The sequence below is a fragment of the Cuculus canorus genome, chromosome 2 (assembly GCF_017976375.1).
Source record: "Cuculus canorus isolate bCucCan1 chromosome 2, bCucCan1.pri, whole genome shotgun sequence".
NCBI classification, from domain to species: Eukaryota; Metazoa; Chordata; class Aves; order Cuculiformes; family Cuculidae; genus Cuculus; species Cuculus canorus.
Window position 1 is genome coordinate 151385879 of NC_071402.1, and position 19938 is coordinate 151405816.

General features: G+C 39.0%; 1 protein-coding gene across 1 annotated transcript; it reads right to left on the minus strand.

Moving 5' to 3' along the window:
- Window positions 1-3390: 3390 nt before the first annotated feature.
- Window positions 3391-13325, minus strand: RNF32 (ring finger protein 32). Its single transcript, XM_054059407.1, is given in 10 exon segments — window positions 3391-5121; window positions 5123-5177; window positions 5430-5554; window positions 6057-6089; window positions 7772-7909; window positions 11178-11182; window positions 12567-12655; window positions 12657-12731; window positions 12733-12791; window positions 13302-13325. Coding segments are annotated over 10 exon segments (717 nt in total). The 3' UTR covers window positions 3391-5007.
- Between the last annotated feature and the right edge of the window lie 6613 nt (window positions 13326-19938).

A 19938-nucleotide genomic window follows, 5' to 3' on the forward strand; every position in this document is an offset into this window, starting at 1 on the left:
GACACCCTGATGGGAGCTGAACGCTTCCCTGTTGTTTTAACTTTTTTTTTTTGATAGCTTTATTCTACCAGGGCATCTGCTCCCTTAAAACAGCTGAAATGACCCTTCTTAGTCAGTGTATTCACAGTGACCTTTTCTAGACCCAAATCCCACAGAAACTATAGGAAAATCTGATGTGACATTCAAACATTTTATTTACACTTCGAATTTCCTGAATTTCCTTCTGAAATTATGAAAAAACCTCACCCGTTAATGGTTTGGATTTTTTAAAATTATGTTCATATATTACGTATATAGAGAGTGTTCCAGGGAACCACAGTGTTTCTTGATAAAGGCTTCCATGACAAACACTAGAAGCATCTGGGTAAAGGAGATGATGAAACCATGAAGTAAGGCAAGTTGTTTGCTGCTTGATGTTAGATTTGATCCTGTGTATTTTTTTTTTTATTTTATGGCCTGATTCACTGCTGACTGACACCCATTATCATTTACTGTATTTCCAAATGATCCCCAACACAAGTGTATTGAAAGGCTGTATCTATTTGTCAGTACAAGTTGGATTTAGTTACCACGTAAGTTAATGTGGATATATCCTTAAAAGAAGGACACATACACACGCCTGAGACCCCTTGCATTTAACTCACAATGTGCCGGGAACCGCAACAGCCCCTTCTGTCCTCTGTGAGAGAATTCTAGATCTAGCAAAGAGCAGACAAGTAATCTTGTGCTTCTCTCATGACTGTTTACCGACAAAGATAAAAGTGGGATTCTATGCCATGTGAACATGCACATTGGCCTTCAGTGGTATGTATAAAACCAAAGAAGAATCCTGCCACAGGCCCCCTTCAATATTTACACTTCGTATTCCTCACACAATCCCCCAGGATGACACTGTGGGCTTCCTGAAGGAGACATGAAATACTAATGCACTACCTTGTAATCAGATTATGTCTTAAATACACAATTACATTCAAATAACTTAAGCAGTAGCGGGCCTAGTGAGTTTTAGCTGAACTATTGTTACCTAGGTTCTAGGGCTGAACTACTTCACACTGCAATTTTAACTGCTCTTACTGATTTCATTTTAAAATTTGATTTCAGGAAGAATGGGATAAGATTATACCTAAACCTGATATAATTCATGTCTCCTGTTCAACATCAAATAAAGGTGTATCCTTTTGAAAATGCTTTTGTTCCTGATCTGTGCTTGATCTTCATTTACGTTGGTATCAGAACAGACCTGAACTCTTTTCGTAAGCAAGCTAGGATGATGGAAGAGAAAGCTGGAGCAGCTGGGACGATGCTCTCCCACAAGCTCTCAGGACTCTAAATTTGAGGAAAAACAACTGCCTTTTAACCCTGCCCATATCCAGGTTCCATTTCTGTGAATGGGAGAGCAACACGCAGTGTTGTCAGTTCCAGGACTTGTCCTGTCTTTGTGAGCTGTACTGTGACCGGACGGACTTCAAAAGGGGAGAGGGAGAGGGGCTGGAGGTGCATCCAGCAAGCAGAACCCCTTCTCTCTCTCTGCCTGTGCTGCTCGGTCCCTCATCCCTCAGCAGGGAGCAGCCCTCCATTCCTTCCCTGAGCTTGCACTTGTGTTTCTCTTCCCCATTTCACTGAGTGATCCCGAAAGTCCTCTTATGAGCCTCCTTGAAGACAAAGGGTAAAAATAAAGGGACAAAAACTCTTCTGCCCGAGACAGTGATCTATGAAGTTCCCCTGCTGCTAAGATATTATCTGTATTGAGCTACTCCTGTGTTTTCTGCAGCATGACCTGACCCAAACCATACCCATCAATCAGCAAATAAAATCTAAAGTTGGGAAGAAAAAAATCTTGTAACTACAAATTAACCCAAAATTCATGCAAAATGACAAATTGGTGTGAATAGAAAGGAAATAAGCATTTTGTATAATTTGTTAATGTGTTCTAGAATTCACGCACTAAATCATGCTGTGTTTCAATGTGTAATACTGAACCTTTTTTTCCCCAAACAACTGAAATGGATTAGAATTTCTTTCTGAAAACACTGTACCTCTATATTTTTTCTGTGACTTCTTAAATAGAATGGCATAAACTGAGTATTTCAAATGCTCTCTCAGTATGCAAAACTACATCAGTCATCTGTACAACAGCAAAAGACTAGGATAAAATAAAACTATGAAACAAAGGACCAAGGTGAACTTTGTCCACAGGGAAGCCTTTTTAAGTGATCCAATGTCAGCAAATTGCTTCCTAATGTGTTGACTTATGGCAACCCTCAAAAGTAAAATGAAAAGGCTGGAATTTACAGCATATCAATGAATCAGTTGATAAGCTTTTACTGGTTTAATATCCTCCTAGTTTTGCTGCTTGGAGCCACTTCAAGTTAGCAACAGAATGTTTACCATCTCCATGTGATAAAGGAAGTCAAATGACTAAACAAATTCCAGGACCATTATACTGTTTGGTGAGATTTAAATTAAAATCGCTGTGAGAAATCAAGTGGAGGGGGGAGGAAGAAACTGAAGTCAACTACATCATCACACAATGACTTACCTCGCTCCCTAAACAATGGCAATATTTTCAGCAAAGCTGGAGATAATGTAATGCATTTGAGAGATTTAATTGCACCAATAAAAGACTATACTACAATTAAACGACATACAGAAGTGACATTTATAGGTAGGATCAAAGAAATTCGCTACCTAACATGCTGAAGCAACACTGTGCTTTCTGTGTACCATAGTGCTAAAAAGTAGCCTGCTTTGGTTTCAGTGACCTTTCTTTTCTCCTTTGATCTAGATTATTAAAAATTTTAACGATAGGTGTAATAAGGGCTATGGTAGCGCCCTGCAACAAGTAATACGTGTCCTTCCTAGTGCTAATATTTCAGACCTTGTTTTTTATTTTGTGATATTTATTTAAGAGTATGAAACTTGACGTTTAACCTTTGTGATCTGTCCAGAGGAGGTAGAGTTATTAAAAATTTGATTTTTCTTTTCAATTTTAGTGCCATTTGATTATGATAATGTTTAGGAAGTGACATTTTAAAAGCGCAGTGCAAGGTGGAGAGGCAAGATTTATTTTAGAAAAGCTCTTTAGTACTTGAAATGGATAACTCCTTGCAAAAAATTTCTTTAGTGTTTTCATTAACCAATGCTTAAGAGCGTAAGAGCTAACAGCAGGAAAACTCATCTACAATTCCCTCTTGAAAGCTGCTGAGAAAAAGAAATGTATGTCCTTTAATCACAATTACTACTGAATTAATTTAAACCTGGTTACTCCATATGATAAGACTTTATACGTTTATTCTTAATAGAAGGTGAAGATGCATTGCTCATTTTGTTCCCTGAAAAATCCTCAAGTGTTACATATGAAGAAGATTTTCTAGTGATGTGGACTGTATATAGACACTATGTTAATTTAAGACCTTCCCATGGTTTACAATCATGTGGTGAAGTGTTCGCAGCCTACCAGGCTGTTTCTCACCCAAATGAGTACTTAAGGTAGTACTTATTAAGGTAGGGGCCCTAAAAGCCAGCCCGTTGTGGGGAGCTTGGTAGACGACTACTGTGACCAACAGAAGTTTGGTGAGAGTAATCATAATAAATGATAGCTGCAACTTGCCTTCTTCAGCTTCTCTTTACGGAGACCTTTTTTATAGCTGTGCATGGTATCCTGAGCCCATAGAAAACGGGCAGTCGTAGTGGGAAAGAGGCACGTGACCACTTGCCCAGTTTCCCATGAAGAAACATCTAAGTATTCTGCTGTTGGTTCTCATCGTGCTACTTAAGGACAGTCATCATCCACCGAAGGATTTACTTCTTCCAAACTTCCAAATGTTTGAGCACTTTCAAGGGTAAAATTACTTTCTTCAGTTACCTCCACATTTGTTTTCTCTGTTACAGTGAAGAACTTTACATTGAGTACAAAAGAGAGCAACAGCAACCAGGTGTCTGTCTCAGCGGTAAGGCTGAGAACAACGTTTTCTCTCTCTCCCTTGTTGCTCTCACCACAGAGCAGAACAGCGGTGTCAGTTTTGTTGCAACAGGCTGCAAGATCACCTCTAGAGTACCAACTTCACTAATATACATGAAGGCGTACCCCACCAAGAGAGGGTCATTGCCTACAAAGCTCTCCTCTAACAGGATACAACCAAATAAGCATGAGAAATGATGATTTTAACAAGGCTTTTTCTGCAAGCACTCTTCTATTTAACTAAAGCCATGGTTTAAAATCGCCCAAACAACCAATTTAAGTATTGATTTAAACCTGCCATGGATTTAGGTTGCAATTTGGGTGAGAGTATTTTCCTAGTTGCACGCACTGCCTACGTTTAACCAGCCGTCTCGTGTGGCTTCGCTAATCTTCGCTAACCAGGCTGGCTGGTAATCTGGGTTTGACCATGGCCTCTCTCACTGGTGGGTTTTGTTACTGAAAAGCTGAGCCAGGCTGGCCATTACTAAACTTGGGGAAGACGAAGTTGGCAAAGGAGAACTTGAGGACGGCACAGGGACTCTGCATCAGCTGTGTGCTTAAAGGCAAGCGAGGTCATTGCAAGATGCTACAGTTGATTTGGTCTCATTTGTATGGAATCAAGGCTCTGATTTATTGCAGTCTGACTTCCATCTCAGCAGAAGTTAGAGAAAGGCAAAGCTATGGAATGGAACTCTCCAGTTCAGTGTCCAGTGAGGAACAATGACAGTGAAAAGGAGTTAGGATTGTTTATGGATTTATTTGTTTCTCCCTTTACTATATGTCCTGCCTTCAATTCTACAGGAAAACATATTACTGTGGTTTACTGAAAAGTGCAGGGAAATACAGAGCCTCACAGAAAGTTCCACTATTGCTGGGCCAGGCAAAAGGCAAGTCTTAAACTGAAATATTTGATTTATTTTCCTTACTTCTACGGTATAAGGAGGATGGAATGAACAGATTAAAAAAATAACTGAGTGCCTCCAGTGCTGCGTGGTTGATGTGTACAAGGAAAAAAGGAAGAGGTAAAGAGCTGATATTCAAGAATCTCAAGTTAAGGGAGCTGAATCAGACCAAAGAAACAGACCAAAGAAGGAAATATAACTTACCTTTTTCTGAAATAGTTGATTTCTTAATTTGGTATCTTTAGGAAGTACTGTTTTTTCTCAATTTTTTCTACTATTTTCTAGGAATATATTTCCTCCAGGAGGCCTTAATTCTGTAAGACACAATTTTGTTGAAGATAAAACCCTAATTTGTATAACTTTACTATTTATATGAAAAAAGTATGCTTTTTTTTTACTTTAACTTTAATTTTAATTTTAACTTTAACTTAACTTTTTTAACTTTAACTTGTGTAGTGCGTTCATTCTGTCCAGCTTCTTATCTTAATAAAGCTTTGACACATTTGGAATATTATTTAGAAATTAATATTGTCCAGTGGCAGACCTGTAGCAGAAGCAAGGCTTACTTAATAGCACACTTTGTTTTAAACAAGCATGCCCCATCCTGTCTTACTCTGGTCTGTTACTGCTCTTTTCTACACACAGAATGAGACTTTTTACCTGTGAATTTTTCAAAGGCTTTCAGGCATGCCTGAAAAAATAATTACAATTACTTACAGTAAATTTCTTATCTTTGGAGCTGATGTAACGGATTATAGAAGGTAAAAACAGTTTATTCATCAGTCCATGAACACTCTGTAATATGTACATTTTTATAATTAAAATGTTAACAGAATTCTGTAATACAATCTCCATATATTTCACCTGAAATTTCATGAATTAAACTATTCTTGCTTAGTATAAAAATGTATAGCTCAGTTAGTTACAAACTATGTTTTCCCATACGTTTTTTTAAGAAAATAAAATAGAATAAAGTGCTTCATCACAAAATAGCCTTAAATTATATTTCTTACCATAAAAATCTAGAATAAAAATTACTTTCCAAGATGATTTAATGTATAATTAAATTTATCATAATAAATTTAATTTATATACATTTAATATAATAAGATATTCTTAAGAATATACTGAAGTAGTTTATTTAAAACGATCATGTATTATGTGCTTGAGTAGTTATATAAAAATATACTCACTTTATGAAATACATGGGAACATGAAAGCAGCACCTGGTTTTTAAAGGAAAAATCCCAAACCAAACCTGATTTTAAACCATGAAAGCTGAAAAATAAAAAATGCTTACAAGAAAAATTCTGACTGGCCTGATAGGGCATCAGTTTCTTTCTGTTATTACTGCAGTCCTTCTGGTGAAAATAAATTAATTTTCTTTAGAAATTATTTAATATATTGCATCTTAAACCTATATATACATTTTGTTTTAACAACACATGAAGGGTCAGAAAGCAAGAAATGTATCTGCTACAAACTGGAGCAAAAGATTATAAAACAAGTGCTTAAAAGCTGATTAATTTTTTTCCCCACAGAGACATTTAATTTCAAGAAGTGATATACATCAAATGCTGCATTTCACACATACAAAAAAAAACAAAAGAGAAAGCATGTTCACAGGCTACAAGAAAACTTCACCTTTATCTGACCTAAATTCCCACCAAATGCTGTTGATCTCCATCCTAACAAAGGATATAGAGCTGGACAAAAAAGGCTGTTGGCTCTTAGAGGAAGGAAAAACTGGGAAAGGAGTGAAAATCAGAACAAGTAGTGTGCACTATTGAGCTGGCAAACACAAAAGGATTAATGGCTAGCAGCCAGCTGAAGGGAAGGCTTTCAGATACAGTTGCTTTTTTTCCCTTGAGGGAGGAAAGCTAACGAAAGGCTGAGGACAAAAAGAATTCCAGAGGCATTTCCCTTTTTGTGCCAAATCTAAAGTAACCTTTTTAATGAGTGCTGTCATTTGCTCTCTCTTGTCAGAGTTTTAGACTTGCAGGGGTCGCCAGAAATTGGCCGAATGGTCTTTTGCGGGATCCATCCCACCTGTCTGTGGACAACTGTACACCTTCAGTTAATAGTGGTGTAAAAAGAAGCAAAAGCCCTGTATCTAAGGTTATTAAAAGACCGTGATTCATATCACAGACTTGACTGTAAATAGTCTCCGAGAAAAATTAAAAGGGAGAACAGGCAGAAAAAAAACACCCTGAAATGCACTGTGGAAAGGAACTTGCCAGCAGTTGAGATAATCCTTCTAATTACCGTCATCACGTCTCTGAAGCAGCGCTCTTCTTCAATCAGTCACTTGTCCCTTTTGCTTAATATTTTCAAGATGATAGATGAGAGAATATAATAAAGTATGATGTATTTATGCTTATGCTACACATATATTGAATAAAGCCACCAAGGTAAAAGGCAAGCATTTCTTCAGATAACCTAAGGAACCGATTGGTATTAAGAGTACGCCTACTTCCATTTTACCAATAGAAATAACTACTGAATTAAACTGCAATTAGAAAAACCTGTGAGACAATAAAATATATCTTGTGTAATTGGTGAATGTTTGTTATTCTGATGAAGTCTAGGATTATATCTAATGGGAGTTTAAGTGAAACAAATATTAGCCAATACCTGCTTTGCAAAAACAGAAGGATTGATTACCTTCTCCTCTGCTGTCATAATTTCAGAAGTGAACGAACCCTACCAACCTTTCTTTACTATGCCATGTCCAAAATATTGTCAGAGTTGGCCACTGATAGCTGGGACCAGCATTAAGTGCTAAATGGTGTCTTAAAGCAGAATCTTTCATTTCTTTCCTTTCCTCCTCCAGCTAATGATTTTTAGCAGCAATTCTGGAAAACTTTTTTCACATACAATTGTGTATTCCATGCAATTCTACATGTGCCCAAGGCTGAAATGCAATTTCTTCCCTGCATATTGCACAAAGCTGTATGGAGTTTCCGTGTTGCATGGATGTCTGCTTTATTTTTATCTGTTCTTCAGCAGTTAGTAGCAAGGGAGGAGGCTCAGCTAGGCCTAATTTCTGAGCGGTAGACAATAAGAGCAACCAATCACCGAACAAATACCCACTGGCAGATGCAGATGTGAAATCCATCAATAATGAACTCATTTAAAAATACTTCATAGAGATACTTCATATAAATCTATCATCAGACAAACCACTGGCAGGCAACATAATTTTTACCATTAATTACCTATTCAATAATTGTCAGGACCTTTGACATACAGGATTTATACAGGAAATTCTTTTAAATGTAAACTTTAATTTGCCGAGTAATTTGAAATTATTTTGATACCTTTTCATAGCCAATCAAATGGGAATTATTAACTAGACAGTGTAACAGCACACAATAATGTAATTTCAAATCATCAGTATAACCGAAATCTCTGTTAGAATTCATTTATGAAGGTTTCTTCAATACTGTATTTTTACATTCTTAAATAAATATAAAAATACAAATACAAATACAAATAAAAATAAATAAAAATTAATAAAGTGGTATAATGAAAAACCGTTGCTACGCAAAATACTGAAGTGTAATGAGATGGTGGGGTATGCAAGTGAAATACAGACCCTAAAGAAACAAAGAGATGGTCACAAGACACCAGTGTTAGTGTAACCGTGATGCGTGAGCTTGTTGATCTCAAATGATAATCGTGGAGTGCCTTGCTGCATGTTTATGTGGAATCTTTGCCTTCTCAAGCAATCAATGAAAACACAATATTCTCTACCAGTATCTTAGTAGTAAAGAAAGATGCTAGCAAGTACAGCAAAGGATAGATCTTTGTCATGTTTGAAGAGCAGAGGAAGCACCTTGCATGGACTGACCAAAGTTAATGGAGGAATGCTGAAGGCTGGTGTAACAAGCCAACAAGGCGAGTCCACGATGGGGTCAACAATATTTGCTAAAACCAGAAAGGACATGCAGTATTTAGAATGCAAGTTGATGACAGCTAGATGAGCGGCTTGATTCTAAGTGGGAAGGAAAGGGTCAACTCATTCATACCAAAATTTTTGCTTTAAACAGACATTAATAAGCAGCACTTATTTGTTTTCTACAAGCTTTCAAAGCCCCATCAGACCGCTTGTGCATCTAAACTCATTACAGTAATTAGTCAGGAAGAGAAAAGGAAGCTTAACAAACCAAAGAATGGGGTATTGGTGATCCATTTGCTGAAGTAACTCATTATTCCAGGACAGGATTTGTTGTTTTTTGAGACAAAAATTCTGCTCCTGAGCTCATCCACCTGCAGATGGATGTCGTCAATCATTTAAAATTTGTATGAAACTGTCTTTGATCTTTTTAAAGAACTTTTGTGAGGTACTAAAGGAATCATAAGGAATACTTTCTTCCCTTTAGTTGAACCATCTGCCTAACTTATTTCCTTGTGAGCTCATGACATCCTTCAAAGGTACATCAATTTGATTCCATATCTTAGAATGACAAAATGACTTTGAGATTTCAAACTGAGTCAGTTTATACTTTTGGAACAACATGGAAAGTGCCTTCCCTACATATGGACTGGTTCACATAGACTCCACCTGGTTACTTTTGTTACTTTTGTAAAGGCATCAAGTTAAAGGCAAGCAATGCATGTAAACCTAACTATGAAAAGAAAATTTGAATCAACGATTGCTGGAGATTACATTGGTAGTCATAGATGAATTGTCCGAGATGCACGCTGTTTGAGTTCCTGGACAACTCGATTCTCAGGCACAAAAGCAGCACCTCCACAAGTGTGGAAGCTCACGGCTCTGCCTGCAGGCTACGGGCTAGAATTCAAACCACTCCATGTCAAGCAGCAAAGCACATACATGTGTATTTACAGTGTTGTAATTCCAAAATGTAAAATATACACTATATTAACATAAAATGGTGTCTGTCAATTTTGGTGCAGTAAAATGCTTTCATCTGGTGCTCTTGATGGTGGAAAATAATATGAACTTTAAGAGAAATATGAAGGACGCAGCAAACTTTTTAGGGTAAAAATTAGTTCAGAACATGTATTTTGTTTAAAGCTTACACAAGAATTGCTGAAATTGGTAACAGGATGACAAGAAAGCTTTCCTGAGCACGAGTGCTTTCCCTCTGGACCATTCAGCTCTTGAGGAGCTTATATTGCACAGATCAGTATTTCTGCTACAAAAACAAAAATCAAATTATAAGACGCACATTAAAATTTTCAGTAAAAACATACACAAAGTTTCGTCTGACTGTAACAAATAAGAGTATCAGGGAATGAGTAAGGAAACAAGATCCAAATTTGATAGTCCAATATACACAAGTGGTGGTCTTCATGATGAGAAAATCTGGATACACAAGGAACGAACGAGACAGCAAACCAATCACAGCATGAAAGACAGTATCACGACATAAAAAAAAAGCCTACCTTTGATTTTCTTCCAAGTGCTGTGGTCAGAGACTGTTTTAAGGAAGACAATGAGATGGCTTTGTGAAAAGGCTTTTGTATACCTCCAGGGTAAGAAAAAATGCTTATTTAAATCTTACATAAATGGATAATTAAAGCTGCCAAATAGGAAGAGACTGGCGGCAAAACCTAACTTCTAAATAGTATAAACCAGATGGGATATTTGTAAGGGACAGGTTATACAGCTGTTTAGAAGGAAAGCTTTTATGCAACATAGTTGATGAAGGAAAACTGGCAGCAGGACACCCAAGAAGGGGTATGTAGGTTAAGCAGGCCCTATGAAAATATTCTCCAAGCAGCACTTTGAATAAATACGAGCAATGAAAGCCTATATTTATCATAGCTCAAGACATCCGAGAGTTTTCATCTTTGTTCAAGTTTAGAAGCTCAGCCCATTTACTGACACACTCATTTAAAATCAAATGAGTTATTTATCCTAAAATGAACAGTAGCAAAGTGATTACATCTATTAACCATTAAACTGTTATTGGATTTTGGGACTGAAGTCCCTATTGAGAAAAATTTATTGATAGAGGCCTGTAAAATTTTGTTTGATTACTCACAAATTCAAAAAGAAAAAGTTGCATTAAATTTTCAAAGTCATCTCACAGCTGTAAGGTTTAAATCACACAATTCATAATAAGAGGAGAAAGCTTGACACAGGCATTTGAAAATAATGTGAAACTCTATTTGAAAATACTAATAAGGATAGCCCAGAAACAACTGCAATTTTAAAAAATCTTTCAGCACATCCATTCTAATCACTTGCACAAGCGCTCACATGGGACATTTCAGTCACTATTGTGATTTAAACAGAAAATACTTGGTCTTTCTTATAATTGCAAAGAACATGCTCACACTTGGGCTGCATTTTTTTGCCACAACCATTAGCTTTCATAATAACTCATTATTTATATTTGTGTTAACCCCAGTACCTCTCTTCTGTTCCCCCCCACTCTCCTCTCTTCTTTCAAATTCCTCTTCAAAACTAACCAAAGGAAAAAAACCTCCCATCATTAGAACTATAACCATGTAAACACAGTAATAATCGTGGTGTCTTACTGCCTTTGTCCCATCAGTGGTTACACTCACTTGTGTATTATTTTAAGTTGCCCTCTTCACCTTCAGCTGATTCCAGGAGGAAGATGCCTGTGCTTGTACAGAGCCTCATTGATTTACATGGTTCTCTTTATAACTGGGACTACTGTGACAGTTCCTATAGCAAAGGCAATGTGATCTTCAGAGGCGCCTAAGGGCATTTTTATGACAAAGAACAAATAAAAATAAATATTAATAAAGATGAAAGCAAGTTATGCCTAAAACTGCAAGTTGTGGAACTGGAAGGTCCTTTAAGAAATGCCTAATCAAGAGAACGAAAGAGATGATGACAAGATGATGTTCATATCAAGAATGCTGTAGAATTCCTTAGAAATGGGAAATATAAGACTGAAACTGATAGGCGGGAACCACATTTAGACTTCTGGTCTCTTAAGTTGCTCCCTGACTTTGTTTTTTTGAGCAATATTGTCTGTTGCTGCTGTACAACTGTATTATTATAATACTATTTAAAGGTGAATTTTCTCACCAGGCATCATTCCAAGCCCTCACATCTGTGACTTTTATCTTGTTGCATGTTTGCTTCTAAATTTGAAAAAGGTATTTAACTACAGGTGTTAATTCTTCCTGGGTTTAGCCCCAGGACCATTGTAAAAACAAATCTTTTTAACTTAGAGTAAAGGTGGGTATATATTAAAAAAGAATACAGTTAATGTAGCACTAGTAAATACCTTTTAACAGAATAAGGAATAAAAGAAACTGTGTCAAGTAAACTTAACAATATCTTAATACTAAAATATTCCCCATATAGATAAATATATTATCAAAATCACGGATGTTTTCTTGAGAATGTAAAGAAAGTCCCGACAGTCAACACGCAAAGCTTATTTAAAAAAGTGTATAAGCCTCCTGGCCTCTTAATGAAGAATTCTTCGTCAAGATGCAATAGTTTCTTCACTGCACAGGAATAATATATTTAGTACATTTCAGATAATGAAAAGACAAATTGGAGCTACTGACAGCAATTCCATTGTTCACTTGTTGGTTTAAACTGCAGAACTTTGACAATTTATAAAACAAGTTATTATGCTGTTTAGCATTAAATTATCTTATTGAACAGAAAGGTTAGCTTCCTCATTTTAGTTTATTTTAAATAAAAACAAAAATTCACAGATCAGAATATAATGATTTACCCAACGTTAGCTGTGGAGGATTGGGATCAAGAACTTATTCCTTTTCTGCATTTTCTTTGTTTTTGTAATGAGTGCTCCTTTTTCTTGAAAAAAAGCGTCTTGATATTCCTTGTCCTTGACATAAAGGGATCTGCTAATGAAAGATCCTGGAGCCGATGACTGTAGCATATGATCCTGCAAAACAACTGCAGAAACTGCTATCGTTTCTTGTTTGGAGGAGCAGTCCTCAACCTTGAATAACTGTTGTTACAAAATATTTAAAAATTTATATATTGTATGAAATTAAAAGAAATTCTGCTCTTAGCCAATATTTTTGACTTGTCGAAGGCTTTTAAACGCATGCAACTTCCATACTTGTAGCCCCAAATGCAATTACCATAATCTGAAATTTAAGAATGATGTTTCTGACACATTTTAGTTTCAGCTTATAAAAAGTCACATAAAATCTTTGATTTATCATTAATATTAAATAAAATAGCAGTAATTTAAAAGTTTTAATTACTGAGCCTGTAATTATTAAATGCAATAAACTCATTATGGACTATAAAAGTTTGGCACGTCCAAACACATTTTTGCTTCAATATAATTAAAAACAATCCCGAAGGCTAACCTTGTCTTCCAGAATGCTGCATATAAACAAGAATATATTATTTTTGTACAGGTAATGGGCTTATCTATCTATCCCTCCATTTCTCCCCACCCTTCTGCCTTATTTTAAAAGATGTGAAATCTTACCTCATAAAAATCATGACATTCCATTGATAATCTTTAGCTGGTTTTGCAAGAGTCATGTGGCTCTACAAACAGACACAGACAAGAACTCGGCTCCCATGTCTGTGTTGTAATGAGGTTGGTAGTGAGCATTAATGGTAGATCTCCATGTGCATTTTGACTTGAAATCTATTTTTCACTCTGCAGTTTTCAATTTTTAACACATATTTTTATCTTCAGAGCTGTTTTTAACCTGACACATGATAAGATGAGAGGCAGGATCACCCATGAAAAGACTTTCTCCAGCAGCAGCCTCTTAGCACAGCTCTTCAGGGTCTCAGAATCTCCCAGTGAAGGTGGCAGGAATGTACAGTCTTCTGCCAATTGCTCCAACAGCCTCCATGGTTAGTGATGAACACCGAATCACAGTTTGTGCTGCATTAGCACCAGTTGTGTGTCGATCTGCTGGACATCAGTTCAGCCATGGGTAGTTCTAGCATAAGCAGTATAACAGGCATTTTTGTATCAGAAACAGAATGGCCAACAGGATTAGGGAAATGATTTCCCCCCTGTACTTGGCGCCAGTGAGGCTGCACCCCGAATCTTGGGTTCAGTTTTGGGGCACCTCAATACAAGAAGGACATGATGCTGCTGGAGCATGTCCAGAGAAGGGCAAGAAAGCTGGTGAAAGATCTGGAGCACAAGACTTAGGAGGAGCAGCTGAGGGAACTGAGGTTTTAGTCTGGAGAAAAGGAGGTTGAGAGGAGACCTTATTGCTCTTTAAAGCTACCTGAAAGGAGGTTGTAGTGAGGTGGATGTTGGTCTCTTCTCCCAAGTAACAAGTCACAGGACAAGAGGAAAGGCCTCAAGTTGCACCAGGAGAGTTTTAGACTGGCTATTAGAAAAAATTCTTTCACTAAAAGTGTTGTGATGCCCTGGAGCAGGCTTCTCAGGGAGGTGGTTGAGTCACTATCCCTGAGGGTATTTAAAAGGTGTGTAGATGTGGCACTTAGGGACAGGTATAGTGGTAGAGGTGGCAGAGTTAGGTTTACACACAGAATCACTAGTTTGGAAAACACATCTTGGATCATCAAGTCCAACCATTCCTATCAACCACTAAACCATGTCCCTGAGCACCTCATCTACCTGTCTTTTAAATACCTCCAGGGATAATGAATCAATCCCCCACTGAGCAGCCTCTGCCAGTGCCCAATGACCCTTTCTGTGAAAAATTTTTTTCTGATGTGCAGCCTGAACCTCTCCTGGTGCAGCTTGAGGCCATTTCCCCTTGTCCTGCCCTCTGCCACCTGGGAGAAGAGTCCAGTACCCACCTCTCTGCAACCTCCTTTAAGATAGTTGTAGAGAGCAATAAGGTCTCCCCTCAGCCTCCTCTTCTCAAGGCTAAACAACCCAAGCTGTCTCAGCCACTCTTCATAAGACTTTTTCTCCAGCCCCTTCACCAGCTTCGTTATTCTTCTCTGGACATGCTCCAGAGCCTCAACATCCTTCTTGGAGCAAGCGGCCCAGAACTGAACACAGTGTTTGAGGTGTGGCCTCACCAGTGCCGAGTACAGGGGGAGAATAACCCCCCTGGACCTGCTGGTCATGTCATTTCTGATACAAACCAAGATGCCATTGGCCTTCTTGGCCACCTGGGCACACTGCTGGCTCATGTTCAGTCAGCTGTCAATCAACACCCCCAGGTCCTTCTCCTCCCAACAGCTTTCTAGCCACTTTTCCCCCAGTCTGTAGCACTGCATAGGGTTGTTGTGCTCCCAGCACAACAGGACCCGATATTTGGCTTTGTTAAACCTTGTACCATTGGTCTCAGCCCAGAGGTCCAGCATGTTCAGATCCCTTTGAAGAGCCTCCCTACCCTCCAGCAGATTGACACTTCCACCCATCTTAGAGTCATCTGCAAACTTAGGGTGCGTTTAATCCCCTCATGCAGATCATTGATAAAGACATTGAACAGGATTGGACCCAACACTGAGCCCTGGGGGACACCCCTTGTAACTGGCCTCCAGTTGGAGTTAACTCCATTTACCACCACTCTCTCGGCCCGGCCATCCAACCAGTTTTCCAACCAGGAAAGTGTGGAAAGAGAGGCTAACTGTTTCCTAGGCAGAATGCTGTGAGAAACTGTGTCAAAGGCTTTACTGAAGTCCAAGAAGACTACATCCACAGCCTTTCTTCGTCCAGTACATGGGTCACTGTCATAGAAAATGATCAGGTTAGTTTGGCAAGACCTGCCTTTCATGCACCTGTGTTGACTGGGCCTGATCACCCGGTTCTCTTCCATGTGCTTCATGATAGCACTCAAGATAACCTGTTTCATGACTTTCCCCAGCACTGAGGTCAGACTGACAGGCCTGTAGGTCCCTGGATCCTCCCTCTGACCGTTGCAGATGGGCACAACATCAGCCAGCCTCCAGTCCAGTGGAACTTCACCAGTCAGCCAGCACTGCTGGAAGATGGTGGAAAGTGGTTTGGCAAGCACGTTTGCCAGCTCCCTCAATACTCTTGGGTAGATCCCATCCAGCCCCATAGACTTTTGAGTGTCTAATTGGCCAAGCAAGTCTCTAATCACTTCCTCTTGGAACATGGGAGCTTCGTTCTGCTCCTCTAGCTCCTGGGTATGTACGCACAGGGAATAACTTTCCTTACTGTTAAAGACTGAGGCAAAGAAGGCATTAAGTACCTCAGCCTTGTCCTCATCCTTTGTCACAGTTGTTCCCTTTGCATCCAATAAGGACTGGATATTCTCCTTGGTCCTCCTTTTACTATTAATGTATTTATAGAAACATTTTATATTATCTTCCACCGACTTGGCCAATCTGAACTCTAGCTGGGCTTTAGCCCTCCTGATTTTTCCTCTGCATGATCTAACTTCCTCCCTGTAGTCCACCCAAGATGCCTGTCCCTTTTTCCAAAGTTCATAGACATTCCTGTTCTTTTTGATGTCCACTCATATCTCCCTGCTCAACCAGGCTGTTTTTTTCCCCGCTGGCTCATTTTCCAGCACACGGGGACAGCTTGCTCCTTCTCTGCCATGATTTCCTTCTTGAAAAGTACCCAGCCTCTTGGGCTCCCTTGCCTTTAAGGACTGCCATGGGACTTTATCAACCAGCCTTCTGAACAGTCCAAAGGCTGCCTTTTGGAAGTTTAATGTGGTCATTCTGCTAACCCCCCTCCTTACCCCACCTAGAACTGAGAATTCTACCATCTCAGAAAATTCTACCATCTCAAATCTACAGTTGGACTTGATGATCTTAAAGGTCTTTTGCAACCTCAACGATTCTGGGATTCTAATATCTTTAAGGTAATAATCTCAGTAGTCATGACCATGGCTGAGTGGGATGGGGGTTTACATTTCCCCCTGCATTTACCGAAATTACTCACTGGTGGCTTTGAATTTTAAGGGAAGGTACATTGCAGTCATTCTGGGTGACCTGTGGTTTTGGCAATTCTATAGAGTCAAAATTATTACAAAGTAATTTCTATACAAAGAGAACAAATGAGCAATATCCGAACGGATGAAACCAAAGATCCTTGTCACCTAGAATCCCCTATTTGGCAACTGCAAAAAGTGGATAGCCCAGGGGGACATTTTAAGACCAGGATTACTCTACAGTGGCAGCTCCTTCAAGGACTTTCCAGGCTTCAGATCATGCCTTCCTGATCCAAAAGCACTGCCCTCATTTTTAATTACCAATTCAGGGACCTGAGCAGGCTGGACTGTTGGGCTGAGACCAATGGTATGAGGTTTAACAAGGCCAAATGCCAGGTCCTGCACTTGGGACACAACAACCCTATGCAGTGCTACAGACTGGGGGAAAAGTGGCTAGAAAGCTGTTGGGAGGAGAAGGACCTGGGGGTGTTGATTGACAGCTGACTGAACATGAGCCAGCAGTGTGCCCAGGTGGCCAAGAAGGCCAATGGCATCTTGGTTTGTATCAGAAATGTCGTGACCAGCAGGTCCAGGGAGGTGATTCTCCCTCTGTACTCGGCACTGGTGAGACCGCACCTCGAATACTGTGTTCGGTTCTGGGCCCCTCACCACAAGAAGGATGTTGAGGCTCTGGAGCGTGTCCAGAGAAGAGCAACAAAGCTGGTGAAGGGGCTGGAGAACAAGTCTTATAAAGAGCTGCTGAGACAGCTGGGGCTGTTTATCCTGGAGAAGAGGAGGCTGAGGGGAGACCTTATTGCTCTCTACAACTACCTGAAAGGAGGTTGTGGAGAGGAGGGAGTTGGCCTCTTCTCCCAAGGGACAAGGGGACAGGACAAAGGGAAATGGCCTCAAGCTCCGCCAGGGGAGGTTCAGGCTGGACATCAGGAAAAAATTTTTCACAGAAAGGGTCATTGGGCACTGGCAGAGGCTGCCCAGGGAGGTTGAGTCACCTTCCCTGGAGGTGTTTAAGGGATGGGTGGATGAGGTGCTGAGGGGCATAGTTTAGGGAGTGTTAGGAATGGTTGGACTCGATGACCCAGTGGGTCCCTTCCAACCTAGTGGTTCTATGATTCTATGATTATGTCTTTCTTAAAGGTCCAGAACTGTGCAAAAGTACTTTAACTCCAAGTAGGAATGTAGGCTTCCTCTGGCCATTTTCCTGATCATTCTCACTTGGTGGCCCTGTATCTCTGAAGTGGAGCACAGGTACAGATGCTGCCTCCAGTCCAGGTGTGCTATTTCTTTAATCTTTGAGGTTTAAGTAGTTGCTGCAGTCCTTCTCAGCTGCTACTGATTTGAGAGATTCAATTTCTTGTGGAAATGACATTTTCCAAGGAAATGCAGTGAGGCTGTCCTGAGAGTAATCCTTCGAGCGGCTTATAAATGGAGTCATTAAGCCACTGGATGCATGTCTTCTCTGTAATTATACGTAATTACTTTAAAGTCAAATCTGCAAATGAGAATACCTCTGTGTACTGTAGAGGAAGATGTAAAAAGCAACTGAAGTGGCTATCTTTAAAATGACATTAAATCACTGATCGTTTCTAAAGACAAGAATGAAAAGATAAAATAACGTTTTTTTTAAGTGAACTTGCAAGTTAGCTTGACACCAAACCTGACTCAGTAATACCATAAAAGTAATACCATAAAATACCATAAAATAGCACTATGAACTTCTAAAGATTTTTAACAATACATTTTAATTAGGAAATGCAGTAGAAAATTTTATTTTTCTACTGCCTAAAATTTAAATAAAAGTCTCAATGTCATAATATTTGCCAAAATAAACCCGTCAATGTGTAGAAAATTCATTAGTATGTATCAATTTGAATACAAATATTCTGAAAAATACCTCTCTTGTACCTGTTTTGGTTTCACATTTTTATGCTTTATCTTGGTCCAGCACTCCTGTGTCTTTTCAGTATTGCACTACTTAACTGAGTTGCTAATAAGCTTCTTTTAAAATAATGTTCAGCTTCTATTTCTGTCATACCTCATTAAAGTGATCCTATACACATGTATCCTTAATTAAGGATTTTCATTAAAATGAGCCTTTAACCCAAAGGTGCTTGGCCCTATTTGAAACTTATAGAAGATTAGTGTCGTCTCTTGTTTTGGTTTTCACTTTGACTGTACTTCCTACTGCTTCTGAACTAATATGTCTGTATTATCCTTAGCTGATACATGGTCATGATGACATTAAAACTCATACTGCAGTCCTCTGGAGAGTAACATGGCTCAGTAACCGCCATTTCTTTTAAAGTGCCACCTTTTACCAAGAGCCCCCACTTCAAATGCAAAAGGTTGCCTTAAACAGTCCAAAGCCATAATGAACACACTGCCTGTTTTGAAGGTGACTAGTGAGGGACTAATGATATACCTGTTTTCATCGGTGGGCATAGTTTAAAAATGGTAATTGTGTGTTTAAATAGTGCTGAAATCATGGATCTCTCTAGAATGGTTGAGTTTTACAAAATTCTTTTCAAGAACATTTAGGAAAAATGAGAGTTTTAGCCCTAGGTTAGCAGCACTCATGGAATCATAGAATGGTTTGGATTGATAGGGACCTTCAAGATCATGCAGTTCCAATCTCCCTGCCACGGGCTGGGACACCTTCCACTGGCTCAGATTGCTCATCTGAGGTACATCTTCACTGTAGTACAATTTAAAGCCTTTTTTGAAGGACTAAGACACAAATTTGACAGCTACTGGCCTTCTAGAATAAAATGCACTAGCAGAAGAGCAAATCCAGTTTATTCTTGTAGAGCTGCAACCAAGGATGGTAGTGCTAATCAGCAGAGGCAGGTGGCAGTCAATGTCAGGAGAGTAAAGTTTCAGGAAGAGCTGATAAATGATGTGGGCTGAATAAATTTGATACAAGAAACAGCAATGCCGGGGCAAAGGTTTGAAGTAAAGTTTCTAGTCTAGCAACTGTACTGAGCTTGACTGAAACTAGATCTTCATCCCATAATACCATTTGTGATACGTTTTTATGCTTTGCTATGTTAGAGGAATGTAATAAAAATATTAACATATTTGATAATGATGTAGTACTTTTGTGGAGGTTATTTCCAATTGACCAACATTTGAACTAGTGGGATGTCTCTGCCCATGGCAGGGGGGTTGGAACTGGATGATCTTTAAAGTCCCTTCCAACCCAAACTATTGTATAAATCTATGATTCTATGAACAGTTGTTTTAAAACAACAC